This window comes from Phocoena phocoena, chromosome 9 (genome assembly GCF_963924675.1).
Source record: "Phocoena phocoena chromosome 9, mPhoPho1.1, whole genome shotgun sequence".
NCBI classification, from domain to species: Eukaryota; Metazoa; Chordata; class Mammalia; order Artiodactyla; family Phocoenidae; genus Phocoena; species Phocoena phocoena.
This window is the reverse complement of record NC_089227.1, coordinates 6,825,559-6,842,127: the sequence shown is the minus strand read 5'-3', so window position 1 is coordinate 6,842,127 and position 16,569 is coordinate 6,825,559. Positions and strand designations below refer to the sequence as shown.

The window sequence follows — 16,569 nt, the reverse complement described above, 5'->3', positions numbered from 1 at the left end:
TCAGCTGTACATATACATATATCCCCATATCTCCTCCCTCTTGCGTCTCCTTCCCACCCGCCCTATCCCACCCCTCTAGGTGGTCACAAAGCACCGATCTGTCCTGTTTTAGAAGTAAGGAAGCTGAGATCCGGACTAACTGGCGACATGGCTGGTGAGTGGCAGTCAGGATTGGAACCCAATTTTCTAGGCTTTAATCCATCCTTCCTCTATCGGGTGGATTCATCTGGGCCCCTGTGCCGTGGAACCTGGCACAGTGCTTCTGTCTGCTTTTCCCCATGCTGCCATCTGCCTGCCTGTGGGGTTGCCTCTGACAGCCCAGCATTGTTGGGCAGTATTCTGGAAAGCCCCGCCTCACTCATCCTTTACAAACTCCCATTTTGACCACATCTGCAAAGTTCCAGCTGTCTGGCTCCGCCCTGAATCCTGGTGTTTATGCTGATTTGGAAATTGCAATCGGTAGGCTAACTGTGGCTCTGCTGGTGGACTTTCACTTGGCAGGAACTGGCTCTTCATCCTGGGTGGTTTCCAGCAGGAATCTCCCTCTGCACTTCCTACCTGTGGAAGCTCATCTCCATTTTTAGCACGAGGCCTCTCGGATGCTGTGCAAACCGACTTTCACACCGGTGTGCCGTTAACCAGCGTTTACTGGAGGAGAGGCTCAGCGATGGAAGGGATCAGAGCTCCCCAGTCCTCATTCAGTGTTTTTCAGTTGACTCATGAAAAGTGACTTGCGTTCTTCCTATTCTCCAGCTCTAAAATGATATAATAATGTGTTAACTTTTGTGAGGTACCATATATACGTGTTGCTACGGTATCGACATTCCTTACAGGAAAGCTGTTGTAAAAAGTCCAGCGTCCATAAGTAGTGAAGACGTTGCCTGGATATTAGCACATTTCAAGAACTTAACTTCTAGGCAGCTCAGTTTAAAAGGGATTTTTCTCTTCTCAGGAAATATGGCCGCAACATTTTCTTAAGAGAATCTCTAATAAAGGAACAAACGGGGTTCATACTTTAAAAATTGGTCTTACTTGAGTGGCTTAGTGAAAAATGGTGAAAGGTTATCAGCAAAGAACTGAGAAAGAGTAACAAACAAGCACCAGTGGAGTTACTGGATACCCCAGCAAACGCTGGGAAGAGACTGGGAGGTCTGAGCGCCAGTGGGTGGAGCTAGTGGCATCTGAGGGCCCAGGAGGAGAGGGTGTTCTTGTAAGTTTCGTGTGAGTGTTAATCCCACCTCCCTCCATGTGGTTACTCCTGGCAAAGGGGTGGCCTGTGTAGGAGCTCCGTGATGGCACTTAGGGAATCTCTTTGGGCTGGGGAGAGTGGATTTAAAAAAAAATCTGGGTGCATTGCCCTGAGTCTCCATTGAGATGCCTTTTGGGGTGGCCAGGGCAGCAGGAAGGGAGGTTTTGTTTTTTTTTTAAATTTTATTTATTTATTTTTGGCTGCGTTGGGTCTTCCTTGCGGTGCGCAGGCTTCTCACCGCGGTGGCTTCTCTTGTTGCAGAGCACGGGCACTAGGCACGTGGGCTCTAGAGTGCAGGCTCAGAAGTTGTGGTGCACGGGCTTAGTTGTTCCGCAGCATGTGGGATCTTCCCGGACCAGGGCTCAGAACCCGTGTCCCCTGCATTGGCAAGTGGATTCTTAACCACTGTACCACCAGGGAAGTCCAACACATAACATTTGAACTCACCTCTCCCTTGGCATTCTGCAATAGATTTGGGGTCTGTTTCTGAACTTCTACAGCTGTCAGGCAGACTGAGGCAGGAGGGCATCACCATACTCCCGCAGGGGTAGGCGCTGGACGAGACAGTTCGTCCCTGTCTTGCCCAAAGAAAGCTTTGTTTTCACTGTGCCTTTTCCTGCTGGTAGGGAATGATGAACGTGGATCATGGAGGTAGGAAGTTGTGTATTTTTAAAGTGATGGCATGAGTGGATTAATTTTAGAAGAGCCTTGCTCAGCTAGGTCAGAGCGTTTCTGCTCGGAGCGCTCACTTACAGTTGGTGCAGCTGGCTTCCTCTTACTTGTCAGGTGTTTGAGATACTGAAGCCTCCAGGGTGGCATCGCACCTGCTCTGCCCTGCCTTCCCCTCCAGAAAGTTCAGCATCAACTTCCTCGGAAAACACAGGGAAGTCTCTCCTTGTCCCCCTCTTCCGTCTTTCTCCTCCCTGGGAATGATCAAGGGCAGGGCCCCCGCGGATGCGTCAGGTCAGTTCTGCCTCACGGAGTCTGGCAGACATGGGTGCCCACTGGGGAATCAACGACTTGAATATGGCTTTTGGAAGACAGTGGACCCTTGAACAACGTAGGTTTGAACTGCATGGATCCACTTATACCTGAATTGTTTTCCGTGGTAAATACGACAGCACTACACCATCTGTGGGGACGGAGGGCTGACCAAAGTTCTACGCGAATTTTCAACTGTGTGGACAGTGGGTGTCCCGAACGTCCGCATTGTTCGAGGGTCAGCTGTATTCTGAAATATAAAGGTCTAGAAATGTTAAGACTCTGGGAAATGTCTTTCAAAACCAAATATTGGGGGAAATCTTTTTTTTTTTTTTTTTTATGCGTTACGCGGGCCTCTCACTGTCGTGGCCTCTCCCGTTGCGGAGGACAGGCTCCGGACGCGCAGGCTCAGCGGCCATGGCTCACGGGCCCAGCCGCTCCGCGGCATGTGGGACCTTCCCAGACCGGGGCACGAACCCGTGTCCCCTGCATCGGCAGGCGGACTCTCAACCACTGCGCCACCAGGGAAGCCCGGGGGAAATCTTTGTAATAATTTACTTCTATCATTCTTTAGATATTTGAAGTATCATACCATGTGAATTTTTAAGAATGGATTGTTTTTAATCTGCATTTTTAGTGAATTATTCATCCCCGTTTATTTATTTATTTATTTGGCTGGGCTGGGTCTTAGCTGTGGCACACAGGATCTTCGTTGCAGCCTGCTGGGTCTTTAGTTGCGATATGCGAACTCTTACTTGCGGCATGTGGGATCTAGTTCCCCGACCAGGGATCGAACCCAGGACCCGTGCATTGGGAGCACAGAATCTTAGCCACTGGACCACCAGGGAAGTCCCCCCACCCCTTGTATTTAGAGCTATGAAAAGCTATCAAAATGATAGGGAAATAGATGTTTTCCTCTCTTTTAAAAAATTTGAAGAAATAACAAGTCATGTTGGGGGTGGATCTCCCTCTAGTTCATCGTCCCCCCAACCCCTGCTTCTCACACTTTAAGCTGCATTCACTCATCCTCCCTTGTTTCTTTTCATGGGATCTTCTCAACAATATGCAAACTACTTTTCACTGACAAAGCTTTTCTTCTATTTCCAGTGCACAGAGGCCAAAAAGCATTGCTGGTATTTTGAAGGACTCTATCCAACCTATTATATGTAAGTATTTGCACTTATCTGTTGGTTTGATTCTGTGGTCACATCTTTCTCTGGGAATTATTTCTTTCCTAGGTCACAGGACTGGTTATGGGATGGGGCATGCCCAGCCTCACGAGGCCTCCACCCCTGGTTTCACCTGCCTCCACCCCACAATGAGCAGGCGACCTCCCTAAGGATAATCTCCCTGCCCTGACCAGCTGCTCTGAGGACAGCTTGGAATTCTGGGTGCTCTGTTCTGTGAGGCATGTTAGCTTGTACATGATTGGTCACAAAGGGCAAAATGTCTGAACAAGGCCAGAGTTATGCTGGTTTATACAAATCTCCCTAGGCAAAGGGAGCAAAGGTAGTGGGAAAGAATTTTGAACTTGAGCAAGACAGGACAAAGTACTTAGCTCAGCTGCTGTGACTGTGAGAGAGAGAGAGAGAGAGAGAGAGAGACAACAGTGATCACAAGGGTCACCCAGCCGGGCCCCTCCTCCCCAGGCAGGTGCAGTCAGCCTTGTATGGTTCTTGGTTCAGGGCAGGTTATGCCTCTTCCTGTGCCCTCAGCACCTGCCAATATTACTCTTATTAAAGCATTGCCATATTTTCTCCCTATTGTTTTTCTGTATTTTTAATATCTGCTGTGTTAGCCACTAGCTCTGCCTAGGTGGCCAGATTAACTCTCTAGATTATTAATTATTATTTTTGATAGTGTTTTGAAGTTCTGTGAGTTTTGAGTGGAATAAGCCAAATTAATTTTCCCCAGAAACTCTTGTATTGAATTTTGTGAAACACGAGAAATTTCAGTAATGCATATAATTGTGTTATAGAAGAAACACTCTCTTTTCTAGTATATAGGGAGATTGGACAGGAAATACTACACAAAGAGGATTAGTTCTTAATTGGCCAAGATGTATGTTTTTCTTACCTGGCATTCTTGGGGAGTTTTTAATCTCAGAGAGACCAGTGTAGGTGGGGAAGGTTGCTGGGCTGTGAATTGGGACGAAGCACAGGGAAATGGGCAGTTTTCCAGCCTTGGCTTCATATCAACAAGCAGGAGTCCTTACTGCCCTACATGGTGGGAGTCCTGGCAGAAATCCTCTGCAACTGCAAAAAGACAAAATCCACTTGGAAGGTAAAGCAGCAGCAAAAGGGCTTCGGTTCTAATTACAGAGTTGTCAGGTTGAAGAAAAATGGTTGTGGGATAAAAGGAAGAGGAAAAACTTGGTTCTTAGTACAATGGGTTTTCCCTGGGAAGCTTTAGTTCTTGATTCAACTTCTTACGCAGGTGTGGCAGGTGTGAATCAACCGTGTCTTCCTTTGAGCTCTTTCTCCAGCTGTTTTGTAGATCAGCTGATGAACCATTTCCTGGTTTTTCAGAGGTTGGTAGTCAGAGGTCCTTGCTGTTCTTGTACTTACTTGCTCGTTTGTTCCTTTATACGTTTATTTATTCACTACATATTTTGAAAGTGTTTTTGCATTGACAGAAAATACAGAGACAAGCCCTGTTTTGTCACTCAGACCTGCTGGTTTGGATTCCTTTCACCTCTCTTCTCTGCTGATGGTGAGGGGAAGGGTCCTAAAAATTAAAAAGTAAAGTCACTCTGCCTTTAGAGTACTGAAGCTCAGTATAAAAGTAACAACAGGTGGCATTCATTGAGCACTTAATATAGGCTAGGCAGTTTTACGTCCCTTACATGAATTTATATCACTTAATCCCCTAGCCATTCCTCTCCTCTCTGTTCCCACTGCCTCCACCTGAGTCCATGCCTCTGTCGATGCTCATCTGAAGCACTCTATAAACTCCCCCCGCCCAGTGTTGCTGAGCTATAATTGGCGTATAACACTGTATAGGTTTAAGGTATATAACGTGATGATTTGATACACTTATATATTACAAAATGACTACCACAATAGCGTTAGCTAACACCTACATCACATCACATAATTACATTCTTCTGGTGATGAGAACATTAAACATGTACTCTTTTAGTAACTTTAAAGTATATAATAAAGTATTATTAACTATAATCACCATGCTGTACATTCGAGCCCCAGAACTACTTATTTATCTTCTAACTGGAAGTTTGTACTCCTTAACACGTCTCCTCATTCCACGCCCCCTGCCCCAGTCCCTGGTAACCACCATGCTACCCTCTTTTTCTTTTTAATACATTTATTTATTTATTTTTGGCTGCATTGGGTCTTCGTTGCTGCGCACGGGCTTTCTCTAGCTGTGGCGAGCAGGGGCTGCTCTTCATTGCGATGCACGGGCTTCTCCTTGCGGAGCACGGGCTCTAGGCGCACAGGCTTCAGTAGTTGTGGCACTCAGGCTCAGTAGTTGTAGTTCGCGGGCTCTAGAGCACAAGCTCAGTAGTTGTGGCGCACAGGCTTAGTTGTTCCGTGGCATGTGGGATCTTCCTGGACCAGGGCTTGAACCCGTGTCCCCTGCATTGGCAGGTGGATTTTTTTTTTGTGTGTGTGGTACGCGGGCTTCTCACTGTTGTGGCCTCTCCCGTTGCGGAGCACAGGCTCCGGATGCTCAGGCTCAGCGGCCATGGCTCACGGGCCCAGCCGCTCTGCGGCATGTGGGATCCTCCCGGACCGGGGCACGAACCCGTGTCCCCTGCATCGGCAGGCAGACTCCCAACCACTGCGCCACCAGGGAAGCCCGACAGGTGGATTCTTAACCACTGTGCCACCAGGGAAGTCCTACCCTCTTTTTCTAAGAGTTCTGTGTTTTAGATTCCACATGTAAGTGAGATCATAGCGATTTATCTTTCTCTGTCTTATTTCGCTTAGCATAATGCCCTCAAAGTCCATCTATGTTGTTGCAAATGGCAGGATTTCCCTCCTTCTCAGGACTGAATAAAATTCCATTGTGTATATATGTACCAGATCGTCTTTATCCATTCATCCATCGACAGACAGGTTGTTTCCATGTCTTGGCTATTGTGAATGATGCTACAATGAACCATAAGATTGCAGATACCTCTTTGAGATCTTGTTTCCACTTCCTTTGCATATACACCCAGAAGTAGAATTGGCAGCTCTATTTTTAATTTTTTGCTGTTCTCCGTAGTGGCTGTACCAATTTACATTCCTACCAGCAGTGCACAGGGTTCACATTTTTTCCACACCAACACTTATCTTGTATTTTTGATGATAGCCATTCTAACAGGTGTGAGGTGATACCTCTGTGTGGTTTTGGTTTGCATTTCCGTGATGATTGAGCACATTTTCATGTACCTGTTGGCTATCTCTGTGTCTTCTTTGGAAAATGATCTGTTCAGTTCCTCTGCCCATTTTTTAATTGGATTATTTGGTGTTTTTGCTGTTGAGTTATATGAGTTCCTTGTATGTTTTAGATATTAATCCCTTATCTGATATATGGTTTGCAAATATTTTCTTCCATTCAGTAGACTGCCTTTTCATTTTGTTGAGTGTTTCTTCTGCTGAACAGAAGTGTTTTAGTTTGATGTAGTCCCAGTCCCTTTTGTTTTTTGTTGTTTGTGCTTTTGGTGTCATGTCCAAAGTCATTGCCAAGACCAGTGTTGAGGAGTTTCAGTTTCTTCCCTACAGTTTCTTCTAGGAGTTTTAGATCCATTTCAAGTTAATTTTTGTGAGTGGTATAAGATAAGGGTTCAATTTCATTTTTCTGCATGTGTTTCTTCAGTTTTCCCAGAGCTATTTGTTAAAGAGACTATCTTTCCCCATTGGATGCTTTTGGCTCTTGTGTTAAATATTAGTTGACCTTTTATGGTAGGGTTTATTTCTGGGCTTTTTATTCTGTTCCATTGGTTAGTGTGTCTATATTCATGTCAGTACCAAACTGTTTTATTACTGTAGCTTTGTTGTATAATCTGAAGTCAGGGAGTGTGATACCTCCAGCTTAGTTCTTTTCAGGGTTGCTTTGGCTATTCAAGGTCTTTTGTGATTCCATACAAATTTTAGGATTGTTTTTTCTATTTCTGTAAAAATGCCATTGGAATTTTGATAGGAATTCCAGTGATGCTCTAGATGACTTTATAATGGATCTCCTTTCATTCTCTTCTCCCATCAAGTTCTCACTTCTTTCTAAATTACTGAAAATTTTGTGTCACTCTCCTACTTAAAAACATCAGGAACAAAGTTCAAATCCTTAGCCAACTGTAAACAGGCTTCCATGATACTTGGCTGGTTTTATCTTCTTTATTGTGAGTCCCATGAAGGCAAGGCCCACAGCTTTATTTAAAAATTTTTCTTATTTGTCTTTTTTTTTAATTGAAGTAAAGTTTATTTACAATGTTGTGTTAGTTTCAGGTGTACAGCAAAGTGACTCAGTTATTTATATATATATATATATATATAAAGAATATATATTCTTATCAGATTCTTTTCCATTATAGGTTATTACAAGGTATTGAATTTAGTTCCCTGTACAACAGTAGGTCCTTGCTGTTTATCTATTTTATCTAGTAGTTGTGCCTGTTAATCCCAAACTTCTAATTTATCCTTCCCCCCTTCCCCCTTTGGTAGCCATAAGTTTGTTCTCTATGTCTGTGAGTATATTTCTGTTTTGCATTAATGAACTTATGTAAGTTCATTTGTATCATTTTTTAGATTCCACATATAAGTGATGTCATGTGATATATGTCTTTCTCTGTCTGGTTTACTTCAGCTTAGTATGATAATCTCTAGGTCCACCCACGTTGCTGCAAATGGCATTATTTCATTCTTTTAAAAAAATTTTTGTTGAAGTATAGTTGATTTACAATGTTGTGTTAATTTCTGCTATACAGCAAAGTGATTCAGTTATACATATATATATTCCTTTTCATATTCTTTTCCATTATGGTTTATCACAAGATATTGAATGTAGTTCCCTGTGCTATATGGTAGGACCTTGTTGTTTACCTATCCTGTATATTATAGCATGTGCTAATCCCAAACTCCCAACCCTTCCCTCCCCCACCCCTCCCCTTGGCAACCACAAGTCTGTTCTCTATGTCTGTTTCTGTTTTGTAGATATGTTCATTTGTGTTGTGTTTTAGATTCCACACATAAATGATATATGGTATTTGTCTTTCTCTTTCTGACTTATTTTGCTTAGTATGATAATCTCTAGGTCCATTCATGTTGCTGCAAATGGCATTATTTCATTCTTTTTTATGGCTGAGTAATAATCCATTGTATATATGTACCACATCTTCCTTATCCATTCATCTGGTGAGAGACATTTAGGCTGCTTCCATGTCTTAGCTACTGTACATACTGCTGCATTGAACACTGGGGTGCATGTTTGAATTAGAGCTTTTGTCTTTTCCAGATATATGCCCAGGAGCGGAATTGCAGGATCATATGGTAGCTCTATTTTTAGATTTTTAAGGAACCTCCACACTGTTCTCCATAGTGGCTGCACCAGTTTACATTTCCACCAACAGTGGAGGAGGGTTCCCTTTTCTCCACAACCTCTCCAGCATTTATTGTTTGTACACTTTCTGATGATGGCCATCTTGACTGGTGTGAGCTGGCACTTCATTGTAGTTTTAATTTGCATTTCTCTAATAATTAGCAATATTGAGCTTCTTTTCATGTCCCTATTAGGGCCCACAACTTTTAAATGAACTCTCAATGCCTAGGACAGTGCCTGGCACACAGGGGACATCCCTGAATGTTAAGTGGATTTGAGTGGATGCTTTTCCATCCAGTCACCACCACTGGTCAGCATTGGCTCTGCTGGTTCCTCTCAGGCATTTCCTTGTTCTCTGCCGGGCAGGGTCCTAAGTTCCTCCTTCCTAGTTGGCTCTGATATAGCATCTTAGAGAGTTCTCACACAGTGTTGTGTGTCCATTGAGGGCTTCTGAGATTGGGCCTTGATGTGTGCATCTGTTTGGCCTCAGTGTGTGGCATAGTACATGGCACAGTGCATGGCACTCGATGCTTGTCTTCACGTTTGCAGTTTGTTTACTACCAGCTTGTTTTGCCCTGATTTCATTTCCCATATTCTGGAACCTTGTACTTAAATAGATTTTTAAGTTTTCTGGGGTCCAGAAGATCAGGGGTCAAATATTTGCTCTATTACTTTTTTACAAAACTGAGATGAAACTTACCACAAAAAAAGAAAATTACAGGCCAATATCACTGATGAACATAGGTGCAAAAATCCTTGACAAAATACAAGCATACTTAATCCAACAGTACATTAAAAGGATCATACACTGGGTTCAAGATGGTGGAGTAAAAGGACGTGCTCTCACTCCCTCTTGTAGCAACACCAGAATTACAACTAACTGTTGAACAGTCATGGACAGGAAGACACTGGAACTCAGCAAAAAGGATACCCCACATCCAAAGACAAAGGAGTAGCCACAATGAGACACCAGTAGGAGGGGCACAATCACAATAAAATCAAATCCCATAACTGCTGGGTGGGTGACTCACAAACTGGAGAACACTTATACCACAGAAGTCCACCCACTGGAGTGAAGGTTCTGAGCCCCACGTCAGGCTTCCCAACCTCGTGGCCTGGCAATGGGAGGAGGAATTCCTAGAGAATCAGACTTTGAAGGCTAGTGGGATTTGATTGCAAGATTTCGACAGGACTGGGGGAAACAGATACTCCACACTTGGAGGGCACACACAAAGTAGTGTGTGCCTCGGGACCCAGGGGAAGGAGCAGTGACCCCATAGGAGACTGGACCAGACCTACCTGCTAGTGTTGGAGGGTCTCCTGCAGAGGCGGGGTATGGCTGTGTGTCACCGTGAGGACAAGGACACTGGCAGCAGAAGTTCTGGGAAGTACTCCTTGGCGTGAGCCCTCCCAGATTCCACCATTAGCCCCACCAAAGAGCCCAGGTAAGCTCCAGTGTTGGGTTGCCTCAGGCCAAAAAACCAACAGGGAGGGAACTCAGCCCCACCCATCAGCAGACAAGTGGATTAAAGTTTTACTTAGCTCTGCCCACCAAAGCAACAGCCAGCTCTACCCACCACCAGTCCCTCCCATCAGGTAACTTGCGCAAGCCTCTTAGATAGCCTCATCCACCACAGGGCAGACAGCAGAAGCAAGAAGAACTACAATCCTGCAGCCTGTGGAACAAAAACCACATTCACAGAAAGATAGACAAGATGAAAAGTCAGAGGGCTATGTACCAGATGAAGGAACAAGATAAAACCCCAGAAAAACAATGAAATGAAGTGAGGATAGGCAACCTTCCAGAAAAAGAATTCAGAATAACGATAGTGAAGGTGATCCAGGACCTCGGAAAAAGAATGGAGGCAAAGATCGAGAAGATGGAAGAAATGTTTAACAAAGACCTAGAAGAATTAAAGAACAAACAAACAGAGATGAACAGCACAATAACTGAAATGAAAACTACACTAGAAGGAATTGCAGAATAACTGAGGCAGAAGAACAGATAAGTGACCTGGAAGACAGAATGGTGGAATTCACTGCTGCAGAGCAGAATAAAGAAAAAAGAATGAAAAGGAATAAAGACAGCCTAAGAGACCTCTGGGACAACATTAAACGCAACAGCATTCACATTATAGGGGTCCCAAAAGGAGAAGAGAGAGAGAGAAAGGACCCGAGAAAATATTTGAAGAGATTATAGTCGAAAACTTCCCTAACATGGGAAAGGAAACAGCCACCCAAGTCCAGGAAGTACAGAGTCCCATACAGGATGAACCCAGGGAGAAACACGCTGAGACACATAGTAATCAAATTGGCAAAAATTAAAGACAAAGAAAAATTATTGAAAGCAACAAGGGAAAAATGACAAATAACATACAAGGGAACTCCCATAAGGTTAACAGCTGATTACTCAGCAGAAACACTACAAGCCAGAAGGGAGTGGCATGATATACTTAAAGTGATGAAAGGGAAGAACCTACAACAAAGATTACTCTACCCAGCAAGGATCTCATTCAGATTCGATGGAGAAATCAAAAGCTTTACAGACAAGCAAAAGCTGAGAGAATTCAGCACCACCAAACCAGCTCTACAACAAATGCTAAAGGAACTTCTCTAAGTGGGAAACACAAGAGAAGAAAAGGACCTACAAAAACAAACCCACAACAATTAAGAAAATCGTAATAGGAACATACATATTGATAATTATTTTAAATGTGAATGGATTAAATGCTCCAACCAAAAGACACAGGCTTGCTGAATGGATACAAAAACAAGACCCATATATATGCTGTCTACAAGAGACCCACTTCAGAGCTAGGGACACATTCAGACTGAAAGTGAGGAGATGGAAAAAGATATTCCATGCAAATGGATATCAAAAGAAAGCTGGAGTAGCAATACTTATATCAGATAAAATAGACTTTAAAATAAAGAATGTTACAAGAGACAAGGAAGGACACTACATAATGATCAAGGGATCAATCCAAGAAGAAGATATAACAATTAGAAATATATATACACCCAACATAGGAGCACCTCAATATGTAAGGCAACTGCTAACAGCTCTAAAAGAGGAAATTGACAGTAACACAATAATAGTGGGGGACTTTAACACCTCACTTACACCAAAGGACAGATCATCCAAACAGAAAATTAATAAGGAAACACAAGCTTTAAATGACACAATAAACCAGACGGATTTAATTGTTAGTTATAGGACATTCCATCCAAAAACCGCAGATTACACTTTCTTCTCAAGTGCACATGGAACATTCTCCAGGATCACATCTTGGGTCACAAATCAAGCCTCAGTAAATTTAAGAAAATTGAAATCATATCAAGCATCTTTTGTGACCACAACGCTATGAGATTAGAAATCAGTTACAGGGAAAAAAACGTAAAAAGCACAAACACGTGGAGACTAAACAATACGTTACTAAATAACCAAGAGATCACTGAAGAAATCAAAGAGGAAATCAAAAAATACCTAGAGACAAATGACAATGAAAACACAACGATCCCAAACCTATGGGATGCAGCAAAAGCAGTTCTAAGAGGGAAGTTTGTAGCTATACAAGCCTACCTCAAGAAACAAGAAAAATCTCAAACAATCTAACATTACACCTATAGGAACTAGAGAAAGAAGAACAAACAAAACCCAAAGTGAGCAGAAGGAAAAAAATCATAAAGATCAGAGCAGAAATAAATGAATTAGAAACAAAGAAAACAATGGCAAAGATCAATAAAACTAAAAGCTGGTTCTTCGAGAAGATAAACAAAATTGATAAACCGTTAGCCAGACTCATCAAGAGGGAGAGGACTCAAATCAATAAAATTACAAATGAAAAAGGAGAAATCACAACTGACATTGCAGAAATACAAAGGATTATAAGAGATTACTACAAACAACTCTATGCCAATAAAATGTACAACCTGGAAGAAATGGACAAATTCTTAGAAAGGTATAACCTTCCAAGACTGAACCAGGAAGAAATAGAAAATATGAACAGACCAATCACAAGTAATGAAATTCAAACTGTGATTAAAAATCTTCCAACAAACTAAAGTCCAGGACCGTATGGCTTCACAGGTGAATTCTATCAAACATTTAGAGAAGAGCTAACACCCATCCTTCTCAAACTCTTCCAAAAAATTGCAGAGGAAGGAAAACTCCCAAACTCATTCTATGAGGCCATCACCACCCTAAAACCAAAACCAGACCAAGATACTACTAAAAAAGAAAATTACAGACCAATATCACTGATGGATATAGATGCAAAAATCCTCAACAAAATATTAGCAAACAAAATCCAACAACACATTAAAAGGATCATACACCATGATGAAGTGGGATTAATCCCGGGGATGCAAGGATTCTTCAATATATGCAAATCAATCAATGTGATACACCATATTAACAAATTGAAGAAGAAAAACCATATGATCATCTCAATAGATGCAGAAAAAGCGTTTGACAAAATTCAACACCCATTTATGATAAAAACTCTCCAGAAAGTGGGCATAGAGGGAACCTACCTCAACATAATAAAAGCCCTGTATGACAAACCCATAGCAAACATCATTCTCAATGGTGAAAAACTGAAGGCATTTCCTCTAAGATCAGGACAAGACAAGGATGTCCACTCTTGCCACTATTATTCAACATAGTTTTGGAAGTCCTAGTCACAGCAATCAGAGAAGAAAAAGAAATAAAAGGAATCCAAATAGGAAAAGAAGAAGTAAAACTGTCACTGTTTGCAGATGACATGATAATATACATAGAGAATCCTAAAGATGCCACCAGAAAATTACTAGAGCTAATCAATGAATTTGGTAAAGTTGCAGGATACAAAATTAATGCACAGAACTCTTTTGCATTCCTAAACACTAATGATGAAAAATCTAAAAGAGAAATTAAGGAAACACTCCCATTTACCATTGCAACAAAAAGAATAAAATACCTAGGAATAAACCTACCTAGGAAGACAAAAGACCTGTATGCAGAAAACTATAAGACACTGTTGAAAGAAATTAAAGATGATACCAACAGATGGAGAGATATTCCATGTTCTTGGATTGGAAGAATCAACATTGTTAAAATGACTCTACTACCCAAAGCAATCTACAGATTCAATGCAATCCCTATCAAATTACCAATGGCATTTTTTTTAATAGAACTAGAACAAAAAAAATCTTAAAATTTGTATGGAGACACAAAAGACCCCGAATAGCCAAATCAGTCTTGAGGGGAAAAAATGGAGTTGGAGGAATCAGACTCCCTGACTTCAGACTATACTACAAAGCTACAGCAATCAAGACAATATGGTACTGGCACAAAAACAGAAATATAGATCAATGGAACAGGATAGAAAGCCCAGAGATAAACCCACACACCTATGGTCAACTAATCTATACAAAGGAGGCAAGGATATTCAATGGAGAAAAGACAGTCTCTTCAATAAGTGGTGCTGGGAAAACTGGACAGCTACGTGTAAAAGAATGAAATTAGAATACTCCCTAACACCATCCACAAAAATAAACTCAAAATGGATTAGAGACCTAAATGTAAGACCAGACACTATGAAACTCTTAGAGGAAAACATAGGAAGAACACTCTTTGACATAAATCATAGCAGGATCTTTTTTGATCCACCTCCTAGAGTAATGGAAATAAAAACAAAAATAAACAAATGGAACCTAATGAAACTTCAAAGCTTTTGCACAGCAAAGGAAACCATAAACAAGATGAAAAGACAACCCTCAGAATGGGAGAAAATATTTACAAATGAAGCAACTGACAAAGGATTAATCTCCAAAATATACAGGCAGCACATACAGCTCAATATCAAAAAAACAAAGAACCCAATCCAAAAATAGGCAGAAGATCTAAACAGACCTTTCTCCAAAGAGTACACACAGATGGCCAAGAAGCACATGAAAAGCTGCTCAACATCACTAATTATTAGAGAAATGCAAATCAAAACTACAATGAAGTATCACCTCACACCGGTTAGAATGGGCATCATCAGAAAATCTACAAACAACAAATGCTAGAGAGGGTGTGGAGAAAAGGGAACCCTCCTACACTGTTGCTGATAATGTAAATTGGTGCAGCCACTGTGGAGAACAGTATGGAGGTTCTTTAAAAACTAAAAATAAAACTACAACATTATCCTGCAATCCTACGTCTGGGCATATACCCAGAAAAGATGACAACTCTTATTTAAAAGATACATGCACCGCAATGTTCATTGCAGCGTTACTTACAATAGCTAAGACATGGAACCAACCTAAATGACCATCAACGGAAGAATGGATAAAGGAGATGTGGTATATATATATATATATATATATACACGCCACATATATAATGCAATATTACTCAGCCATAAAAAAGAATGAAATTATGCCATTTGTGGCAACATGGATGGACCTGGAGATTATCATACTAAGTGAAGTAAGCCAGACAGAGAAAGACAGCTATCATGTGATTATCACTTATATGTGGAATATAAAAAAAAGATACACATGAACTTATATACAAAACAGAAATAGACCCACAGACTTAGAAAACAAACTTATGGTTACCAAAGGGGGAAGGTAGGGGGAGGGATAAGTTAGGAGTTTGGGATTAACATACACACACTGCTATATATAAACTAGATAAACAACAGGGACCTACTTTATAGCACAGGCAACTCTACTCAATACTTTACAATAACCTATAAGGAAAAGAATCTGAAAAAGAATATATATATATTTATATATGTGTATATATATATGTGTGTGTGTGTATATATATATATATAGATATATATATATATATATACACACACATATATGCATAACAATTACTTTGCTGTCCACCTGAAACACAACATTGTAAATCAACTATACTTCAATTAAAAAAAAAGTACAGGTGAAATTTACATCACAGAATTAACCATTTTGAAGTGAACAGCGCGGTGGCATACAGTATAGTCATAGTGTTGTGAGGTCACTACCTTTGTCCAGTTCCGGACGTTTCCATCACTGCTCCATCATTTCCTAGCCCCTTGACCTTCCTCAGTTAGCTTCTTCGTGAACTGTGAACATGAGTGTTGACCTTCTGGGTTGTAGTTCAGGGCCTGTGCATGGCCAGCACGGAAATCATACGCAGATGTATACACACCCAAGCGTAGCCTGCATCTGTGCTGTGTATGCACACAAGGTTGGTTCTTACACAAACCGACCTTGCCACTTGCCTCCACCCTTGAGGCGTGTTGGTGTCCTGACACACCCACGGGCTCAGTGTGCTGCTGGCAGAAGAGCTGCTTTTTACCGTCCGCTCCATTTAGCATGTGAAAACTCATCTCCCTGCTTTCCATCAAGCTGGGGCAATGGAGTGCTTATATCCAAGGGGAGTCAGGAGCAGTGACTTAGATGTATTCTACTCTGTCCCAGCTTTCGTTGCTCAAGGATCGATTTGCTGCAGGCTAGATACCAGCCGCAGACCGATCACAACCTAGGCTAGAAGCACTTGCGCCTGTGTGTCGTTCCCGGAAGCCAACCCCATCGTGGTTTCTGTGGACGTGGCACAGATGGTGGTGCAGGTAAAGGAGACTCGCTTACAGCCCAAGCTTGCCCTTGCTGGGGGCCCGGGCATCAAGGTCCAGCACTGTGGTTTGCATGGCACACCAGACCTGCCTCTGGACACACGTCCGGTGCCATGTGCTTACTGCTCGAGGAGCCGGATGCTACACCTCCCTCATTCAATCCCCCAATGCCTGTTGAGTGTCTGCCACATGCCGGCTGTTGGG

At 42.1% G+C, this 16,569-nt stretch overlaps 1 protein-coding gene across 1 annotated transcript in view; it reads left to right on the top strand.

The window, feature by feature from the left end:
* Positions 1-1,894: 1,894 nt before the first annotated feature.
* The window catches only part of VOPP1 (VOPP1 WW domain binding protein), a 63,707-nt gene continuing 49,032 nt past the window's right edge, over positions 1,895-16,569 (top strand). Inside the window, exons 1-2 of the mRNA XM_065884347.1 lie at positions 1,895-1,900; positions 3,338-3,396. Coding sequence (XP_065740419.1) covers positions 1,895-1,900; positions 3,338-3,396 — 65 coding nt within the window. The remainder of the gene's footprint in view (positions 1,901-3,337; positions 3,397-16,569) is intronic.